Raw genomic sequence first — 16,982 nt, 5'->3', positions numbered from 1 at the left:
ATTAACTGTCATAAAACATTTTTTTGGGGAACATGGCAAAATATGAGACAAAAATCAAGGTTGTTCTGCAAAATCGCAGAGACATAAACATGTTTTATGTTAGCGTTTCAAGTGGAGAATACTTAGCATCAAGTGAAAAATATCTAGCATGGACTGACTTTTTTTTTAACTTGTTTGCTGGGATTTTATCTGACATGACTTTTTATAAAATACATTTTGTGATAAGGTTTAGTGTGTTATAGCAACATACAGCAGCTGTCAAACTACGCTAACGCGATTAACATTCAGCTCAAAGACCAATTAGGGTTAGATAGTGATTTTTTGAACTTGTCTGCTTGCTTGGACTTTTTATTAAATTCTTTTTGTGATAAAGTTTAGAATTTTACGACAGCAGCAGGCAGCTTTAAATGACGCTAGTTAACATTCTAAGCAGCAAGCAAAAAAAAAAAAAAAAAAAAACTATAGTGGTACAGTGTTCTCCATTATTGCCTAAAACATTAAGTGACATAAAAAATAATACAGATATAGAGCATACCTCTCAACTGTCCCCGATTTTGACTCAAATTTGAGCTCTGTCTCATTTAAATTCCTCCTAAAACTAGTAGTGATTTTTGGAGAAAAAATGGTAAATTACACTTAAATAATTACAATAACTAGAGTTACAGACCTTTTACTTCAAAAAATGTATATTAATTCACATTCTCGTATTCTGTCAGTGTCTGAGTTAATATTGCGAATATTTCAAGTGTTCCTGATTTTGTTTTGATCTGTCAGTGACTGGGTGAGAGCTATGACAGGCGTCTATCAGACATTGATGTATGACGTAAAAATGTCTGGTTAAGATGCCTAAATTGAGCTGAAGGCAGTAAGAGTTAAAACAATTTCAGATCAGATTTCAATCACTACTTTCACTCTTCAGTTACAATATAACACAATTAAACACTTGACTGTTATACGCAATACAGCTCTCATAACATAACATTTAAAACCAGTACTTAATCTGCATAACATTTCAGTGACTACTGCGCGTGATAAACATTCAGTTAAATACATTACATACAGACACATATAAATAAGTAAACGTTTATTAAGCCACTTCCCACTTTGCACTAACTGCACAATAAGGGAGCGAGACAAAATTCTGAGAAAGACGGTTATACCGAGGGGAGATTGCATGGTTAGAAAACAGTAACACAATACTTCCGCACACTGGCTTCAATGTTTTAGGATATTCTCAAAACCGCGATTTAAGCTTTTTATTATTTAAAAAAACCTGCTGACTACATAAAACTTCATACTAAACACAACCTACAACATCAAAATACTCTTAATTGAATTAAAAAGTGATCCTAACACCAGGAGAAGACAAAAAGTGTGAATTATCCCACTGGTTCTTTGACATTTCCATGCATCCAATAAAATTGACAGAAAGTAAGAACCCACAGCTAAGATTTAGTACGGCTGCGCGGTGCCCTCTGTTGTTGTCATCAGTGGCAGAAAAATGGCGGCGTGCGGGGAGGCAAAGGCTTCCGCGGCAGGTTCGGGGCTCACTGGATTAATACAACAGTTTGTGGCTATTACAGGTAAAATCGAGATACTGTTTATTGGGAGTAGATAGCTTTTCGGGGTACTGGTCATCCGGATAAAAATGATGCCATGTATTGGAATCGACACTTAAGGAAAGTGATAGTACTGTAGAAAATTGATATTCCTCTAATATTCAAGAATGTCAGCTGTTCCTGGCATTTGTTGCAGGAATGTGGGGAGAAACCTTTAATCAATTTCCCTCTTTGCCTTGGGTAAACTTATGAACATTGAAAGGTGTCATTTGCAAAGTAATGTTTGTGTGGGGCTGGTAGTCTGTCTTCTGTATTGCATATTTGAAGCAGGGACAGATAGTATTGTTTTCTTCAGTGACTGCATGTTCTTTTTAATGTGGAGGCGTGTGTTGAGATAATAACCAAGCAAAAGATGGTGAGTAGTTGTCATACTGAGGAAAGAGAGAGAAAGTGGAAAGTTGAATATGACATTTTTGTCAGTGAGTAAAGCAAAGTTTGTTTTATTTTACTTTGTTGTGCAGCTTTACTTATGGGCAAAGAAGTATGTACCTAAAGTACAAAGCTGATTATCATTAGAAGCATTCTGTTGGGCTTGGAGACTTGCTGTGGATCGGATCTTTGTATTTTCTTGGGAAGGAAGCTGTAAATTACAGTTACACTACACGAGCAAGCACTTATTGCCTATTATATGCAGTAGATATTTTCAGGTGTGTGTGTTTTGACAACGGTCAGTGTTGCAGTATATTATGTGGTTTATTTCAAGATAAAATAATTGAGCAGACAGGTAGAATGAATGTAGAGTAGACCTAAAAGTATAGCTCTGATTTGGACAGGATGATTTTTACCAGTGGCTTAATAGATATTTTTGTTTGTGAAAAGCACATTGGTGTCATTTTCTAAATGGGTATGCAGAACCCATGGGTAACTGTTTTTAAATAGTAAAATAACTGTTCCTTTTAACTTAAGAAATGATGTAGACCACTGTGAGTGTAGCAGGTCTAACCAGTAAGCAGTGATGTGTGCATTGGCCCATCCTTGTCTTTTCTGATTATAGTAAACACCATGAGGTAAAGTTGTTAAGGGTATTGGAAAATTTCTTTTGGGTTATAAGATAATGCCTTCATGAAAAAGGACACTTGGGACTAGTTTCTAATGCCCATAGGGAGGGAGTTCTGAACATTAGAGACCAGTTCAAGAAAAGCTCATTTGATTATCAATGTCATTATAATTCAGAATGTGCAGAGGTGTTGAGAAGATAGTATGCATCTGTGAGGAGTAGAATTGTGAAGAAGATCTAGTGCAGTAGTCGGGATAAAGAAGTTTATAATGTATGTAGCAGCGTTGCTGTTTGTGTTAAGGGTAGAGTTTGTGAAGTTAAAGGTGCAGTGATTGGCTTATGTATGAGAAAGGTTAATAAAACATTTAGCTTTTACTCAAGATTATTTCAAAATTAGTGGTGTTTTGAGGGTTTCAGCATGGGGTGGAATGCTGGGTAGCAGTTGAAGTACATCTAGGTATGAGGATACTACATGTAGTATTAGCTGATGAAAGAGTGTGGTGGGAGAGCAAATGTAATTAGGTAAGGAGTATCACAGGTTTAAACTTGGTGGAGTTAACTAACAGTTTGTGATTAACAAACATTTTAGTGAAGTTATCTTTGGTTAGCGTTTAGGCACACAGTGATGCAACTGATAGTGTTGTCACCTCACAGCAAAAGGTTCCCTGGTTCGATTCTCGGCTGGGGTACCTTCTATGTGGAGTCTGCATGTCCTCCCTGTTTTGCATTGGTTTTCTCTGGGTTCTGCAGTTTCCTCCCACATTCCAAAGACATGCATGCAGTAGGTGGATTGGACACACTAAATTGGCCATAGGTCTGAATGTGTGTGCGAGTGTGTGGTGTGGAAGAACTATTGCAGCAGGGCTAGCTAGCTGGCACTGTACACCTTGGATCTAAATGATTGTCACTGTTGAAGTGATACCCCATCCCCATGTGCAAAAATGGGGGAAAAAGGTGTTATGGATGGATGGATCTTTGGTTAGTGTTTTCAAGTTGTTGAGGTATCAATGGAATTTTGCAGAGATTAGATCATTTGCTTAATGATTTCTGGCTTTGGAAAGTTAATTTTAATAAAGAGCAAAAATGTGATAGGCACAAGTAGTGAACTTTGGTAGACTTCATATTAGTGAGATCACAGTTTATTGCTCAAACGGGTTTGGAAATATTTTATTAGATGAATCATTAAAATGAATTACTGGATTGATCATTAAAATGAGTTTTATTGGAGCAAGAGAATAGGCATCAAATTCAGATATTTTGAGATAGATGAAGATTGTAGCAGTTTAAGGTCTACATTTACATTTTTGTATTGTAAGTCAGTGATTTGGAAGAGAGTGATGGGTGTGTTCTAAATGTGGGCTAAAGGTATTAATTTTGGGGGTGCATTTGAGGGTTAGTGTAGAAGTGTTTTAAAGATGTCTGCAAGTGGTAAGAGGTTTGCTATTAATCTCAAATGGTGTGGTTGAGGGGTCTTCAGGAAGATTCATAGTGGAATGATTATAGCGTTTTCCTACTTAGCAGAAGTAAATCATGTGCACAGGCACAAGTTAAAGATATGGATTAATAGACAAAATGGGTTTGAAGCTTTTGTTAAAAGTGTGGTGTAGTTGAATATTAAGCAGGAGCTTTTATGTGGAATTCTGGTGAGTAGGTAGTTGCAAGCTTGGTAAGAAATTAAATGAAATCTAAGCAGAGAAGTATTGTTTTGTTCCGGTAAATGTGTTTAGGAGTATTGTGTGTGTGAGTGTTTTTCAACCGTTTTATATTTTGGGATTGCTGATGGAAGCTGGTTGGTCTTTGGTAGTTTAGCTGATATTTCTGTTTTCTTGAGTTCCCTTGATGCTAACATAATGGGCCATTAGTAGATTTGTGTTGGTACTGAATATTCGGTTTCTTTTTTTATTTTTGGAATGCATTACTTAATGGCTAATTGAGACCCACTGAGCTCTTTATAAGCACAGTGAATTTTGAATCTGAAGATAAAGTAGAAGAAAGGATGTGGAGAAACCAGAAGAAAAGGAGCTTTGTTTAGCTCAATGAAGGAAAACTGTTAAGTTTAGTCAACTAAGTATTATTATTTTTTTTATGAAGAATGTTGTGTCTTTCGGCTTTTCCCGGTTAGGGGTTGCCACAGAGGAACTCCGGTCCGCTGATTGGCAGTAGATATTTACATGCCGAGTTGCCGGCCCTGACGCACAACCTTCAACCAAGGTATGCCCATTCACGCATGTCTCCACACAGAAGATGCTCTAGCTGAGAATCGAACAGGACAACGTTTTACTGTGAGGTGACAACGCTACCGCAGCACCATCACCGCAGTTCTGTATAGTGTAAATATTGGTGATGAGGGAAAGAAAAGGGGTGGGGGAGCGGATAGGGATCAGATACTGATTTTTGCAAGTATTGGTCCAATATGTCTGGTGAGGAAATTGGGAGTATATAAAGAAGAAAATTGAGGGAATTGGATTGTGGGACACTGGAATTTGAAAATAAGGGTGAAATGATTGACACTATAAATTGTTGAAGTGATTCATTCCATATGATAACAAGGTCACCAACAAGGACAAAGTCTTTCTTTGTAAGTGAAGGAGATGGGTAATCTGGTAAATGTGTCAAATTGTTACTGGAGAGGAAAGGGTGGTAGGCAGAGGACATACATTGATTTTCTTTCTAGTAGTTAGTTTTGGGAGAATCCCTTTGAGATTTCTGTGTGATGATGGTTTCTTTGACTGTAATACCTGCATTAAGAGTTTTGTGTAGGGTAGCTCCATCTAACCTATCATTTCTTTGTTAGAAAGACATCCCCATTCTGTAAGCCCCTTTGAGTAATGGAAGTAATGTTTGGCATATGGTAAGTTCTGAGGCTACTAGCATGTGTTTATTTGTGAATGTCTCTTTTTGTTTACATGAGCACCTATAAGTTATAGGAAAGAGGGTCTGATGCTTGAGAAATGGGAGGAGTTATTGAAATGGAAAGGTCAGAGTCAGATTTAATATGTTTTCGGTTTAAAAAATATAGACTAAAACATGGAATATAAAGTGTATTATAGAGCATGGAGCATAATATTGAAGAGTGAGCATTATTCAGGAAGATGAGGGGATATGGGTGGGAGGATAACATGGAGAAGAATGATTTAAATGTTTTGTTGAAGGAAATTTTGCCAAACCAGTGAACAGGGAAATACAGCAATTGTGATTCTGTACTGACTGACTTCTAAAAGTCTGATACTTTGGTATCTTAACACTGTATATTTAAAAGGGTGGACTCAATTGAGTTCCTGCAAATATATGATGCACAATTCTGCACTGTGACTTGAGTAATTTGTTGATTTTTAGCAACTGTGATGTCCAGCTTTTCCTGTCTAAGTAATGTTCTCAATAAATGTTTAGGTTTTGTTAATTTTGTTTTATTTCTGAACCTGAAATAGTCTGTTAACTTTAAAGTCATATATTTAATTATTTTTGTTTTTCAGAATTAAGCTAATAAAGATGTTGATAGTATGGATATTGTGTTATTTTAAATATTTGCAGTCAATTTTCAGTCAACTTGTCACACATTTGCTCGATTATTTTGAGATGGCTGTGATTAAATAATTACATGTTAATGCATCATTTTGGTGGTAACATGCCTATGGATGAAAGGAAAACCTTTAATGAAAACCACAACATAGCACCAAAACACGTAAAGATAGAAGTGCTGTGATTTTGAATAGTAATGATTTTGTTGTTTTGCCACAAATGACTGCTCCAGATTACTGCCTAGAAACTCATTGCAATCCTACTTGCAATTTTTGTGAGGAAATTGCAAATTGATTGGATCATTAGGATCAGTCTTGTGTTGTTGGCAATTAATTTAGCATTTATGTGTTAGCTAAGGTGTGCAAGACTTTAACAAATTCAGGAAGGGTGCACAATACTTCAGAAAATTCACTGGACTGGTGCATTGTTTCTGGGAGGTGTTCTGCTAGTGAATCAATTTGTAATCATACTCTCTCTACTTACATCACAAAGGGCACCACTGAATTTTTTTCAATTTTTAATGATTCACTGGTTGAGCAGCAGTAGTTATTGTGTACCTCAAATGTGAATGCCCTGTGTACCAGTATTCCATGTAAGGATGTAGATGCATTACAGTTTTAGTTAAATAAAGCAGGCACTTTTCCAGGGAGTTTTTTTTTTTGACTCCTCTACCAGAAATAATGCTCACTTATATTTGTAGTAATTATTTTCTTCCAGTTACATGGTAGAGCAAAGGCTGGGATTTATGCTGACTGATGTATGGTGTTTTTGAGCTATTGGCAGTATTTGAATATCCAGTAGTCATTTGGGTGACATTGATGTGTGGTGTAGATATATGGACGACTACCCTTTTTTATGCAAGTGTTACAGCACTCATGAACATATATTTGCAAACCTATTCTCTGAGAAAACTCTTGTTGTCATCCTAAACATATTTTTCTGCAGCAGGGCTAGTCAGTAAGTGGCATGAACATTAGCTATAGGTGATTGTCACTGTTAACATGACACTCTGACCCAGTCTGCAAAAAAGAGGAAAAAGAGATTGTGGATAGATGGATGGACAAATTCTAAGCATATTTTTTAGTCCTTTACTAAGACTCTGTTTTTAAGGGTCAGACATTTTGCTTGAGTGACCAAGACTGTAATGAGAAATTGTAAAGAATTAAGTGGTTGATTATTTTTTTTTTTGGCATAGTAGATATGACTTAAAATAATTGATAAAGATGTTTATTATGCTTATTTTAATAAGCATAATGGAGAAATTGCTGATTTGACAAATTCAGTATTTTGTTTGTTATAATCCAGGTTTAATTTTAAGTGTATTAGATGTTTTGTATAAATATACCACACCTATTTTTTAGTCTATAAAACATCACAACCAGGAGAGTTAAATAACATATTATTCATGAAATGTTTATTATGAGTGTATTTACTTATTTATATTCGTTTGTTAAATGTAAGTATTTTAGGTGAGTACATATGTGATTCAGATGTGTTAATTGAGTCTCATTTTTTATTGGGTTCACTTCCTTTTATATGTGTGGTAATAGGGAGTTGTTTTTATATACCTATGAAAGTGTAAGCCGAGGGGCTAATTTGTAAGCTAAATAAAGTTTATGAAGTGTTCTGTGAGTTGCCATATTGTATTTCTTTATATGTGTAATAAAATTTGCTATTTTGGAAATGGAGTATTGTTTAACAATTGATAAAGTAGGGCTGAGTATGTGATGTGTCTGAAGCACAGGTGATACGGTACCAGTGCAAGACTGAAGTTTGGTGTGAGGAGAGTATACCTAGGTTTATTACTACATATGGAAATAACATGTTCAAATCAGAATGTACTCAAGAAATATTGAAACCTACTTGCTCCTTACAAGTTTCTGGGTGAATGTTGATGCTGAATGTACGTTTTCATTTCGGAACGTCTTGAATGTGGTTAATATTTTGGCCAAACATAAACCGTTTTGATTGGCACAATAGATTTTTTATGGCGCTCAATTTTCTGTTAGGCTGTTCACGTGATCATTGTGCTATTTGTAAAATTTCACTTAAAACAAAGATTCAGTTGTGTCTAGAATAACATTTGTTTGCTACATTTAATTTTGCAGGCATTCATGAGATTAATAAGCAGGGATGGATGCATTGACTAGAAAGAAGAATTTTAATGGTCGGCTTATTCATATAAGGATCAACTGATTATTTTTAATAGTTTTCTTTTTATAACAATTTAGTAATAATGGAGCCAGATTAAAAGTGGTTTGCAAGATGAAATGTTCAACCTGTATTAGACTGACTTCAGTGTTTGATGTAATGGACTTTTTTTCCAATTCTTTTGTTGATATGGGCACTGTTTTGGAAGTAGCATACATCAGCTGGTTGGTAGTATTTATATAAGATGTGTGATTGTTACTAATATTTATTTTATTTTTTAATGAGAAAGACAGAGGGTGAAATTCTCGATTTTCTATCCCATTTGACACTATTAGATCAAATTAAAGAAGAATTCACACACACACACACACACACACACAAAAAAAAACACATCTAGAATCATGTCAGATTTCATTTTGGTCTTTGACTGTTAAACACTTCCCCAAAACCCACAAAATCCAGACTTTCCTTAATGAAGCAAGGTGATGCTTCCTAAGTTCTAGCGTCACTGTCATTGTCCAAAGCCAAAATGCTACCACTTAAGCTCTTGAGTCAGTAGATCCTAATCATCATCCACTTTAAACTTCTTTATTTTATACACATTGATAGCCCCTTGCAGAAAACCCGAACCACAGAATTCTCACTAGAATTCTAGCCTTCACAACATACGTTATATCTGCACATCCAAATATCTATTGCACATCACTTTCCTTTATCTTTGGTCCAAAACTGTAACAAAGGAGGGAGTTGAACATCAGCACAAGTGTTTCCATCACTGCATCTAAAAAAGACTCCACACACATTTCTTTAAATTGGTTATTGCTTCCTGCTCCAACTCAGACCAAAAAACTCTGAGTAACTTACTACAGTACTTCTCCCCACTTCCTCATTATCCTAAGTCCCTGTCTGTCCTACTCTCCTGCCTGTACATTAGTCTTCCACTGCACCTTTGCACATGAGATTTCATCTCCTCTACCCACATACCTCAAGCACACATCAGTCTAGTAAAAAGGGTAGCAATTAGCTTGACTCTACTTCTTTTAACTAGTAATCATTCTAATTGTGTACTATTGTTTTTTCTGTCTTTGTAAACAAATCATGTTCATAGAACACCCAGTTGTTCTTAATGTTATCCAGGAGATGTTTACATTGCAAAATGCAGCCATAATGTTTTTGCTGGTATGTGTAAAAGTCTCTGTCTTGCTATTATTGTTTTGCTGATTAATTTGTAACCAGGTTGAAACAAAAAAAATTAGTCTTTGGCCCGGGCCACTTGCCTCATCAGTAAATTTAAAAATGACTGCAACTCCTTGCAGAAACCATTACAGATATGCAAACTCTGCAACGAAGACACCCAGCCAAGAACTGAACCCAAGAACCAACTCCTATTCACTGTGAGGCAACAGATTTTTTTCACAGAATAAACTTTAGACCGTAAATTTGAGACAGTTCCGAGAAATGGGCAAACTAATACTAAATAAAACTGCAATAACTATTTACAGGAGTTAGCTTTTCAGAAAGAGAAGCAGTGAACTCAAGTAATGAGGTGGCTATTAAACAATAGGAAAAAGACTTAAACTTGCATTCATTAAATTTCTTCCTCTTCAAAAGATAAACAATGATGCCCAAGTTTCCACTTATGTGCTTTTAACAGTGATGCTTTGTCTTTATCAGTTTCTTGATCCATAACATTTTGCTTCATTTTCAGTAGTTCTTTAACGGGTGAGTTTTCTGTCTTAGCAAAAGATAACAGCATAATTGGTGCAAGAGTTGTCTTATCAGATTTTCCAGGAAATATACTTTTAACTGTACTAAGCAACAATAGCCATGGTAAGATATCTCGTTTTTTTTTTTTAAAACTACAAGAAATTACTCAAATTTATTTCTTTTCAATTGAAACCTGGCTGAAAAATTCAAACCTACACAAATCTGATGCTATTCACCCCAAATCATTCTCTCCATCAAAAACAATCTTTCTTGGTTACATCTGCAAATAATAATAAATTACTGGGCATTGTAATAGATGACAATCTTAATTTTGATTAAACGTATTATTTAAACAATTAAAAAGACCTACCAGAAACTTTTGCTCACTTTACAGGAAAAACAGTACCTTACAGACCAAACAAGAAAAATCCTAGCCTCATCTTATTTGCTTCCAGCCCTCTTGTATGCCTTGCCTATCCTTACAAACTTGAGCGCTACATTAAAATCCAAACTAGTCTCCTGTAAAAACAAAGTAGCTAAATTTGTTACCAACACTGCTCACCGAGCTCACAACTGCCAAGCCTTAAAGCAGCTAAACTAGCTAGAGCTTACAACTACATACGTCTCAACTCGTTATTACATAACAAAGTGATGCATTTCCCCAAACAAATCCCTGCATTGAAAACCTCCGTTCTGATGATAGATTTCTACTAAGCTCTACTAAAGCAAATAATTCAACGGGGGACTCTCTTTTTATATTCCTTTTACATTTCCAAAGTCTGGAACACCATCCCTACACAAGTATAGCGCAGCAGTTTGTTATTCATTTTTAAAGTCCATCTCGCACAGTACCTTACCCGATCCTGGTCATGCTCATGTTCATCACCAAAGTGAGACCTCTAGTGAAAGCACAAATTTCTTTTTGCCTTCCTTTACTGGAATCATTGCACTCGTAATAACTTTCTCTCCTGCACTTGAATCAATGCATCCCATTTCACAGTCCCCTCTTAAACACTTCTCATCTTGCCCATTTTTCAATTGCCCCAACCACTGCTCTACCCCTGTCATGCATCCCCTGTATACCTAAGTTATAAACCTTCTAGATACACCAGTTTGGAACAGACAGCCTAAGTAGAACCAGTCCTGTACCATGCTTTGTCATATGTTATTGCTACTATTCTCCTATATACTACTACTGTCCTCTCCTACATAATTTTATAACTTCTTGCGTGTCTTGAACCTCTGCAAACCTTTCTTTCCTGAAATGTAAAAACGGTAAACATTTTTATAACTATTTTTTCCCTTCTGCCGTATCAATCCATTACTTCTGCAAGATTTTACAGCTGGAACAACTGCATAGACTTACAATTGCTGATACAAATACTTTACTGTATCTGTCTTTGTTGTTTCATGAGAAATGTAACTGTTTTTCTGAGAATTTCTGAAGTTTGCTCGTTCATATAAATGTACTATGGTCATAGGATCATAGGAAGTTACTAGGCTATTGACCCTGAGGCCCTTACAAGCCTAGCCAAGAATTTATCCCATGTTCCAACAAGTTAGCACCCTGTGCCACTGTCCACCGGGAACACAGGCGGAATCCCAGGGGTGTCTTTTCTGTTCCCCGTCCAGTTATCCAGGTTGTACTTAAAAGGTTTTAATGAGGTACTCTACTTTACATGGAAAGGGAGTCTTTCCGCAGGCCTCTGCTTAAAATGGGCTCTGCTCAGTAGGATTTTCCCAGTCAACAAAGACAAGTAAGGACAATTCCTTGTACAGTGTTGCAAAAGAATGGCAGGAAGCAGTTGCCTCTTGTCTAACAGAAGTTCCCAAAATGTCAAGCCCTTGTGTATAGCCCATTTTCTTGTAACACTAACTGATGGACCTCTCCATATTTTAGAGATGCCAGTGGAAAGGAGCTCAAACAACCAGTCTAGAGTCTCATTCTCCATTAAAGCCCAGCAAATAGATGTTGAACTTTTGTGGATCATTTTGACACTTTTTTATTAGGTTTTCTTTATGTTCAGAGCTAAGTATAATTGTTAAAAGCCACATGACTGCTGTAATAAAAAAATAATTCCTGAAAACGAGATCCCATTAAGTGTTTTTAGAATTCCTGTTTTGTGTATAATTCAGTCTGTAGAAATCCAGTATCACCACGTGTAAAAGAAAGAGTCAACATTTTCAATTTAATCCTAAGTTTTGTCCTCTGACCTTCAAAAATAATAAATCTTTTAAGATTAGGAAACCATGTGTCAGAGAAGGCAAAGGGAGCTAGTCTGCTGCATGACATTAAAGACTGCACAAACCATCCTACATCCTAAATTTAAGACACTGGATCTTCATCTTTGCAGTAAGCTCTTCACTTTTGCCAGTAAGTACTAATACGTAGATTTTTTTATAGATTTCTGTCAGAGAGTTACTTAGGCTAATCCCCATGCATGTAAAAAAGTTCTGTCCATCTAAAAAAGATTCCCCACAAATAATCCAGAGTGGGTTGTACTTGCTGGAAGTGCTTTAGATGTTCATTATTCACACTGCCTCAGTAGTATGAGTTCTGTACCTGCACAAACCCAGATTGACAGCTTTTCAGAGCACAGAATCCTTTTGAAAAAACACACCAACAGTTCCTCAAAGGGAACTAGGAATTCTCCCCAAATGAAATAATAAACAGTCTGGAAGAACTGCTGTAGCTGCAAGTTCTTTTATTTTACTTCATCATCCGGTACCTCGGCTCCACAAGCATTCTAAGGAATAACTTGATACAGTTTAAGCAGACTTTTTCTACTCCCTAAATAATGTGTTAATACATTTAATTACGTTCAATTAATTCCAAATTCAATTGAATTCATATAAACTACTAACCAAGCTTAAAGTTGTACCCCCATATTAAACAGCAGCACACATTAAAAAGCCCTACACTCTGTTAATAGCATACAAAATTTTCTTTTCCCATATACTACATTAAATATTTTTTAACATACTATTTCTTATCATATCTGTTATATTAAATATCCATGGCATAAATTCATCGTTTTAAATATGTTCCACTTTACAATACACTCCATAGTGTTTCATTCATTACACATTTGTAATAAATATATTATCAAGTTCATTAAACATGAAAAATTTATCATTTCAACAATGTTCTTTACCTAGTTCATTCACATATAGCCAAGTATGTTATTGCACGTTTTTCCCCTTCATCATATCATTGTTCTTAAAACTTCCTGTTTATATTATTATGAATTAATAAATGTGACTACTAAACATCCCACTTAATTTCCAAATTTAACGCCCTGGGAAACATAATACCTAAATTCACTATGATTTTAGTTTCTAATTTTAAGAGTCTACATTTGAATTCATCTCCTCTCATATTTTGACATCCATAGGGTTGTGCTAGAATACTAAAAAAGAAGCTATCGGTGCTACCTTCATGGACCGTGCAAAAATGCTGAGCCACTGGGCTCTCCATTCTTATATTCCTCGCATCTCCCAGATGTTCCAAAATTCTTAACTTGAACTTTTCTTTTTGTTTGTCCTACATACCATTTCCTGGGTGTGCATCCACACCCAATAATGTAGACTACCCCACAGGAATCGCATTTAGACTAATTTTTTATCCAGAATTTCTTCCCATTTATTATCCAACCATCCACATTTTTTATTTTGCTACATATTTTGCATGCTTCACAGGGGAAAGCACCCAATCTGCTCCTCATTGTGCCCACTGCCTTTTGTTTTAACAATTCCTTTAAATTACCAAAACAGCCATATGAAAACCTAACTTTTTCTGGGAACCACTTCCCTACTGCTTCATCCCTATGAATTACTGGCCACAAATTATTTACAAAACCTCTTAAGTGTTTCTGAAAAGGGAGATAATTTGGTCACAAAAAACGTAGACTCTTATCTTGTCCAAACCTTTACTTTTCTCCTTTTAAATTTCTCTGATATGTTCTGGGACTACTTAACTTATCTCTGTTATCCACATTCCCCCTGAGTTTGTTCAAAGCTTCCTGTATATATTTCTTTGTGTATCCTCTTTTAAATAATCTATTTTTCACCATGATAAATTCTTCTTCTAAAACTGTTTTATCAGAAGTATTAGTCATAGTTCTTTTGAATTCCCCATATAGTAAAGATTTTATCAAATGTAAGGGGCGTGCATTATTTGCCTCCAAAACATTATCTGCAGCAGTTATTTTGTGGAAAGGCCTGTACTGTAAATTCTCCTAAGTATGTACATAGAATTCCACATCCAAAAATTGCATGCTTCTCTTAACTGTGTATGTGAATTCAAACCCAAATGAGTTCTGATTTAACAAACTCATAAAGTTATCAAACTCGCATAATTCCCCCTTGCATACAAAAATCAAATCGTCTGTAAAACATTCAAATATAAGTACCCTGTTCCTAACAAGTTAAGTTTTCAAAAAAATGCCATAAACAAAATGGCATAGGAAGGGGCAAACACCACCCCCATTGCTGTTCCCTCCCAACTGCAAATAAAATTCCTCTTCAAAAACAAAGTAATGTGTCAAAGCATATTCCAAAAGTTGACAAATATAAGCAGTTTTGGGGCCTTCCCCCATCATCTTTACAATTGCTTCCAAACCTTTCTCAATTTTAATATTTGTATAGAGAGACTTGATGTCTACACAAGCGAGATAATCAGATTCCCTTTGAATTTTGTTGATGCACTCCAATACATGGGAGGTATTCTTAATATATGACTGGACTCTTGGGAGAAAGACCTTTAACTGAGATTCCAAGAAGATGCCTAGGTTCTGCAAAAAAAGATCCCACCCCCCCAAGACTATTGGTCTTCCAGGAGGTTTAGTCATAGACTTATGAAGCTTGGGAATTGCAAAGAACCTGGCATCCCTTGGATTCTTGAGATATAATTTTTTAACATCCTTACGGTCAAAAAAATCCAAGCCTTTCAAGCAACTCCAATAAACCATCATTGAAAACCTTCAATGGGTTGGAGTGCAACTTTTTATAAATCTTATTGTCTGATAATTCAAATGCCATGTTATTGTAGTCATTCTTAGTCAGAATGACACAATTCCCAACTTTATCTGCTTGTAGAGGTTAGGCCACGTAACTGCTTTAATGCCAACCATTGCTCTTTATTCAGATCCCATGCTTTAAAATTCCTTACATGTTGATGATAAACATCTTCAATTTGCTTGCACAATGCACTTTCAAACACCAAAACAGCATTAGAATTTTTTGGGATACAAAAGAACTGTTTAAAGGAACTTTAGGTACATTTAATCTACCATACCCAGTAGAGAAACAGGCATTTTTACCATTGAACAAATCAGAGTCAATTTCTAAATTATCAACAATGTCCCAGTCCATAAACAGATTATCATGAATAGACAAATTAAGCAAGGAGTCTTCCATATTGTCTTTATACGTTTCATTCAATGTATTCAGTTCATTCCCCTGTAGAGGCAATTGCCCTTTGGTACCAAAAAATACCCTTAGATAAAATTTTCTACAAAATCTTTTCACTTCACCCAAAATATCTGCAAGTGAAGGAAAATATGTGGGGAAGAATTTTGTGCCTTTATGTAACACACGTACTGCTGTTTCCATTAACACTAAATCAGACAAATTGACCATATTTAGTGCCCCATTCGCCATTCTGTTACCACAGACATTACTTGTTTGGTTTGCATGAGTCACCAAATCAATCACACTATCACCATCAAGCGATGTGAATGTGCCAGGTAATGAAAAAAATTGCCTCAGTTTTAGCAAAAAATAAAAAAACATTAACCTTAGTCCTTCCTGTATGTTGTAATATAGAGTTCGGGCGATTAATAACCAGGGAATAGGTTCACTGTATCGGGAGCAGCATATACCTTGTCCAACAGGACACTTAAGTTTCTCTTTCCCTGGAACCTTCTTCCTCTGCCTTTCCCTCGATTCTGATTCTCTGAGCCTTCCATGTCCTCCATCTGGGGATGGGGGATGCCAACCGTTTTGCTTACATCTTCGAAAGAAACTCTCTTCTGTCCGTTGGGACACCAGCTCACCTGAAGAAACTGATGTATCGCGAGAGGATGGACCTGAACGTATTCTGCTCCTTCTACCGGCTTGACGTGAGCGCCGTCTTTCCTCCTTATGCTGCCAAGAAAAGACTATACCATTGTTATAGTCATTGATATCACAATTTATTTTTTTTTTCTTTTTCCTTTCTATGACTTCCGACTCCACCTTAGCCACACTCAACTTTTCTAGCAAGCTGCATGAAATTAAATTATTTTCGGAGGTCTCAGCTATCGGTGCCTCCTGTAGTTGTACTATAGTGTTCAGTGCCTTCTCTTGTGCATGGATGTTTCTTTTTATTAAAATTTTAAGCCAATTGGTAGTACACAATATTTAAACTGTTTTCCATTCTTCAAGTCAAGCTCTTCTTGCAAAAACTCAAAGGCAGGCAGTCTATCTACTCTGAGCACCCTTGGTGTAATGTTCAAATCAACATATTTCTGCAAAAGTCTGTCATAGTACAAGGATACTTCCTTCTTTAACATCTTTTTCAGTTGTTCATACCTCTCATGCATACGGTTCTCCAACTCCATGGATCATTATTGACCATTTTGTCATCTCTCTGTCTCTCTCCATATCTCGTTACACCTTAGTTTTCCCATATCAGCCTGAGTTTTGAACACACCCGGAATTGCAGATTCTCCTTCCAAAGACGTATTGAAAAAAAACATACCAAAAGTTCCCCAAAGAGAACAAGGAATTCCCCCCAAATTAAATAATAAACAGTCTGGAAGCACTGCTGTAGCTGCAAGTTCTTTTATTTTACTTCATCATCTGGTACCTTTGCGCCACAAGGTTTCTAAGGAATAACTTGATACAGTTTAAGCAGCCTTTTTATATTCCCTAAATTAATGTGTTAATACATTTAATTACATTCAATCAATCCCGAATTCATATAAACTACTAACCAAGCTTAAAGG

General features: G+C 36.0%; 1 protein-coding gene across 1 annotated transcript in view; it reads left to right on the top strand.

The window, feature by feature from the left end:
- Positions 1 to 1,465: 1,465 nt before the first annotated feature.
- UBXN7 (UBX domain protein 7) overlaps positions 1,466 to 16,982 on the top strand; it is a 1,098,848-nt gene continuing 1,083,331 nt past the window's right edge. Inside the window, exon 1 of the mRNA XM_044070339.1 lies at positions 1,466 to 1,583. Coding sequence (XP_043926274.1) covers positions 1,502 to 1,583 — 82 coding nt within the window. The 5' untranslated portion in view covers positions 1,466 to 1,501. The remainder of the gene's footprint in view (positions 1,584 to 16,982) is intronic.

This window comes from Protopterus annectens, chromosome 4.part1 (assembly GCF_019279795.1).
Source record: "Protopterus annectens isolate FY-2018-M chromosome 4.part1, PAN1.0, whole genome shotgun sequence".
In the NCBI taxonomy this organism is placed as follows: Eukaryota; Metazoa; Chordata; order Ceratodontiformes; family Protopteridae; genus Protopterus; species Protopterus annectens.
The sequence above is the reverse complement of the archived record's forward strand: the minus strand, read 5'-3'. Positions and strand labels throughout refer to the sequence as shown.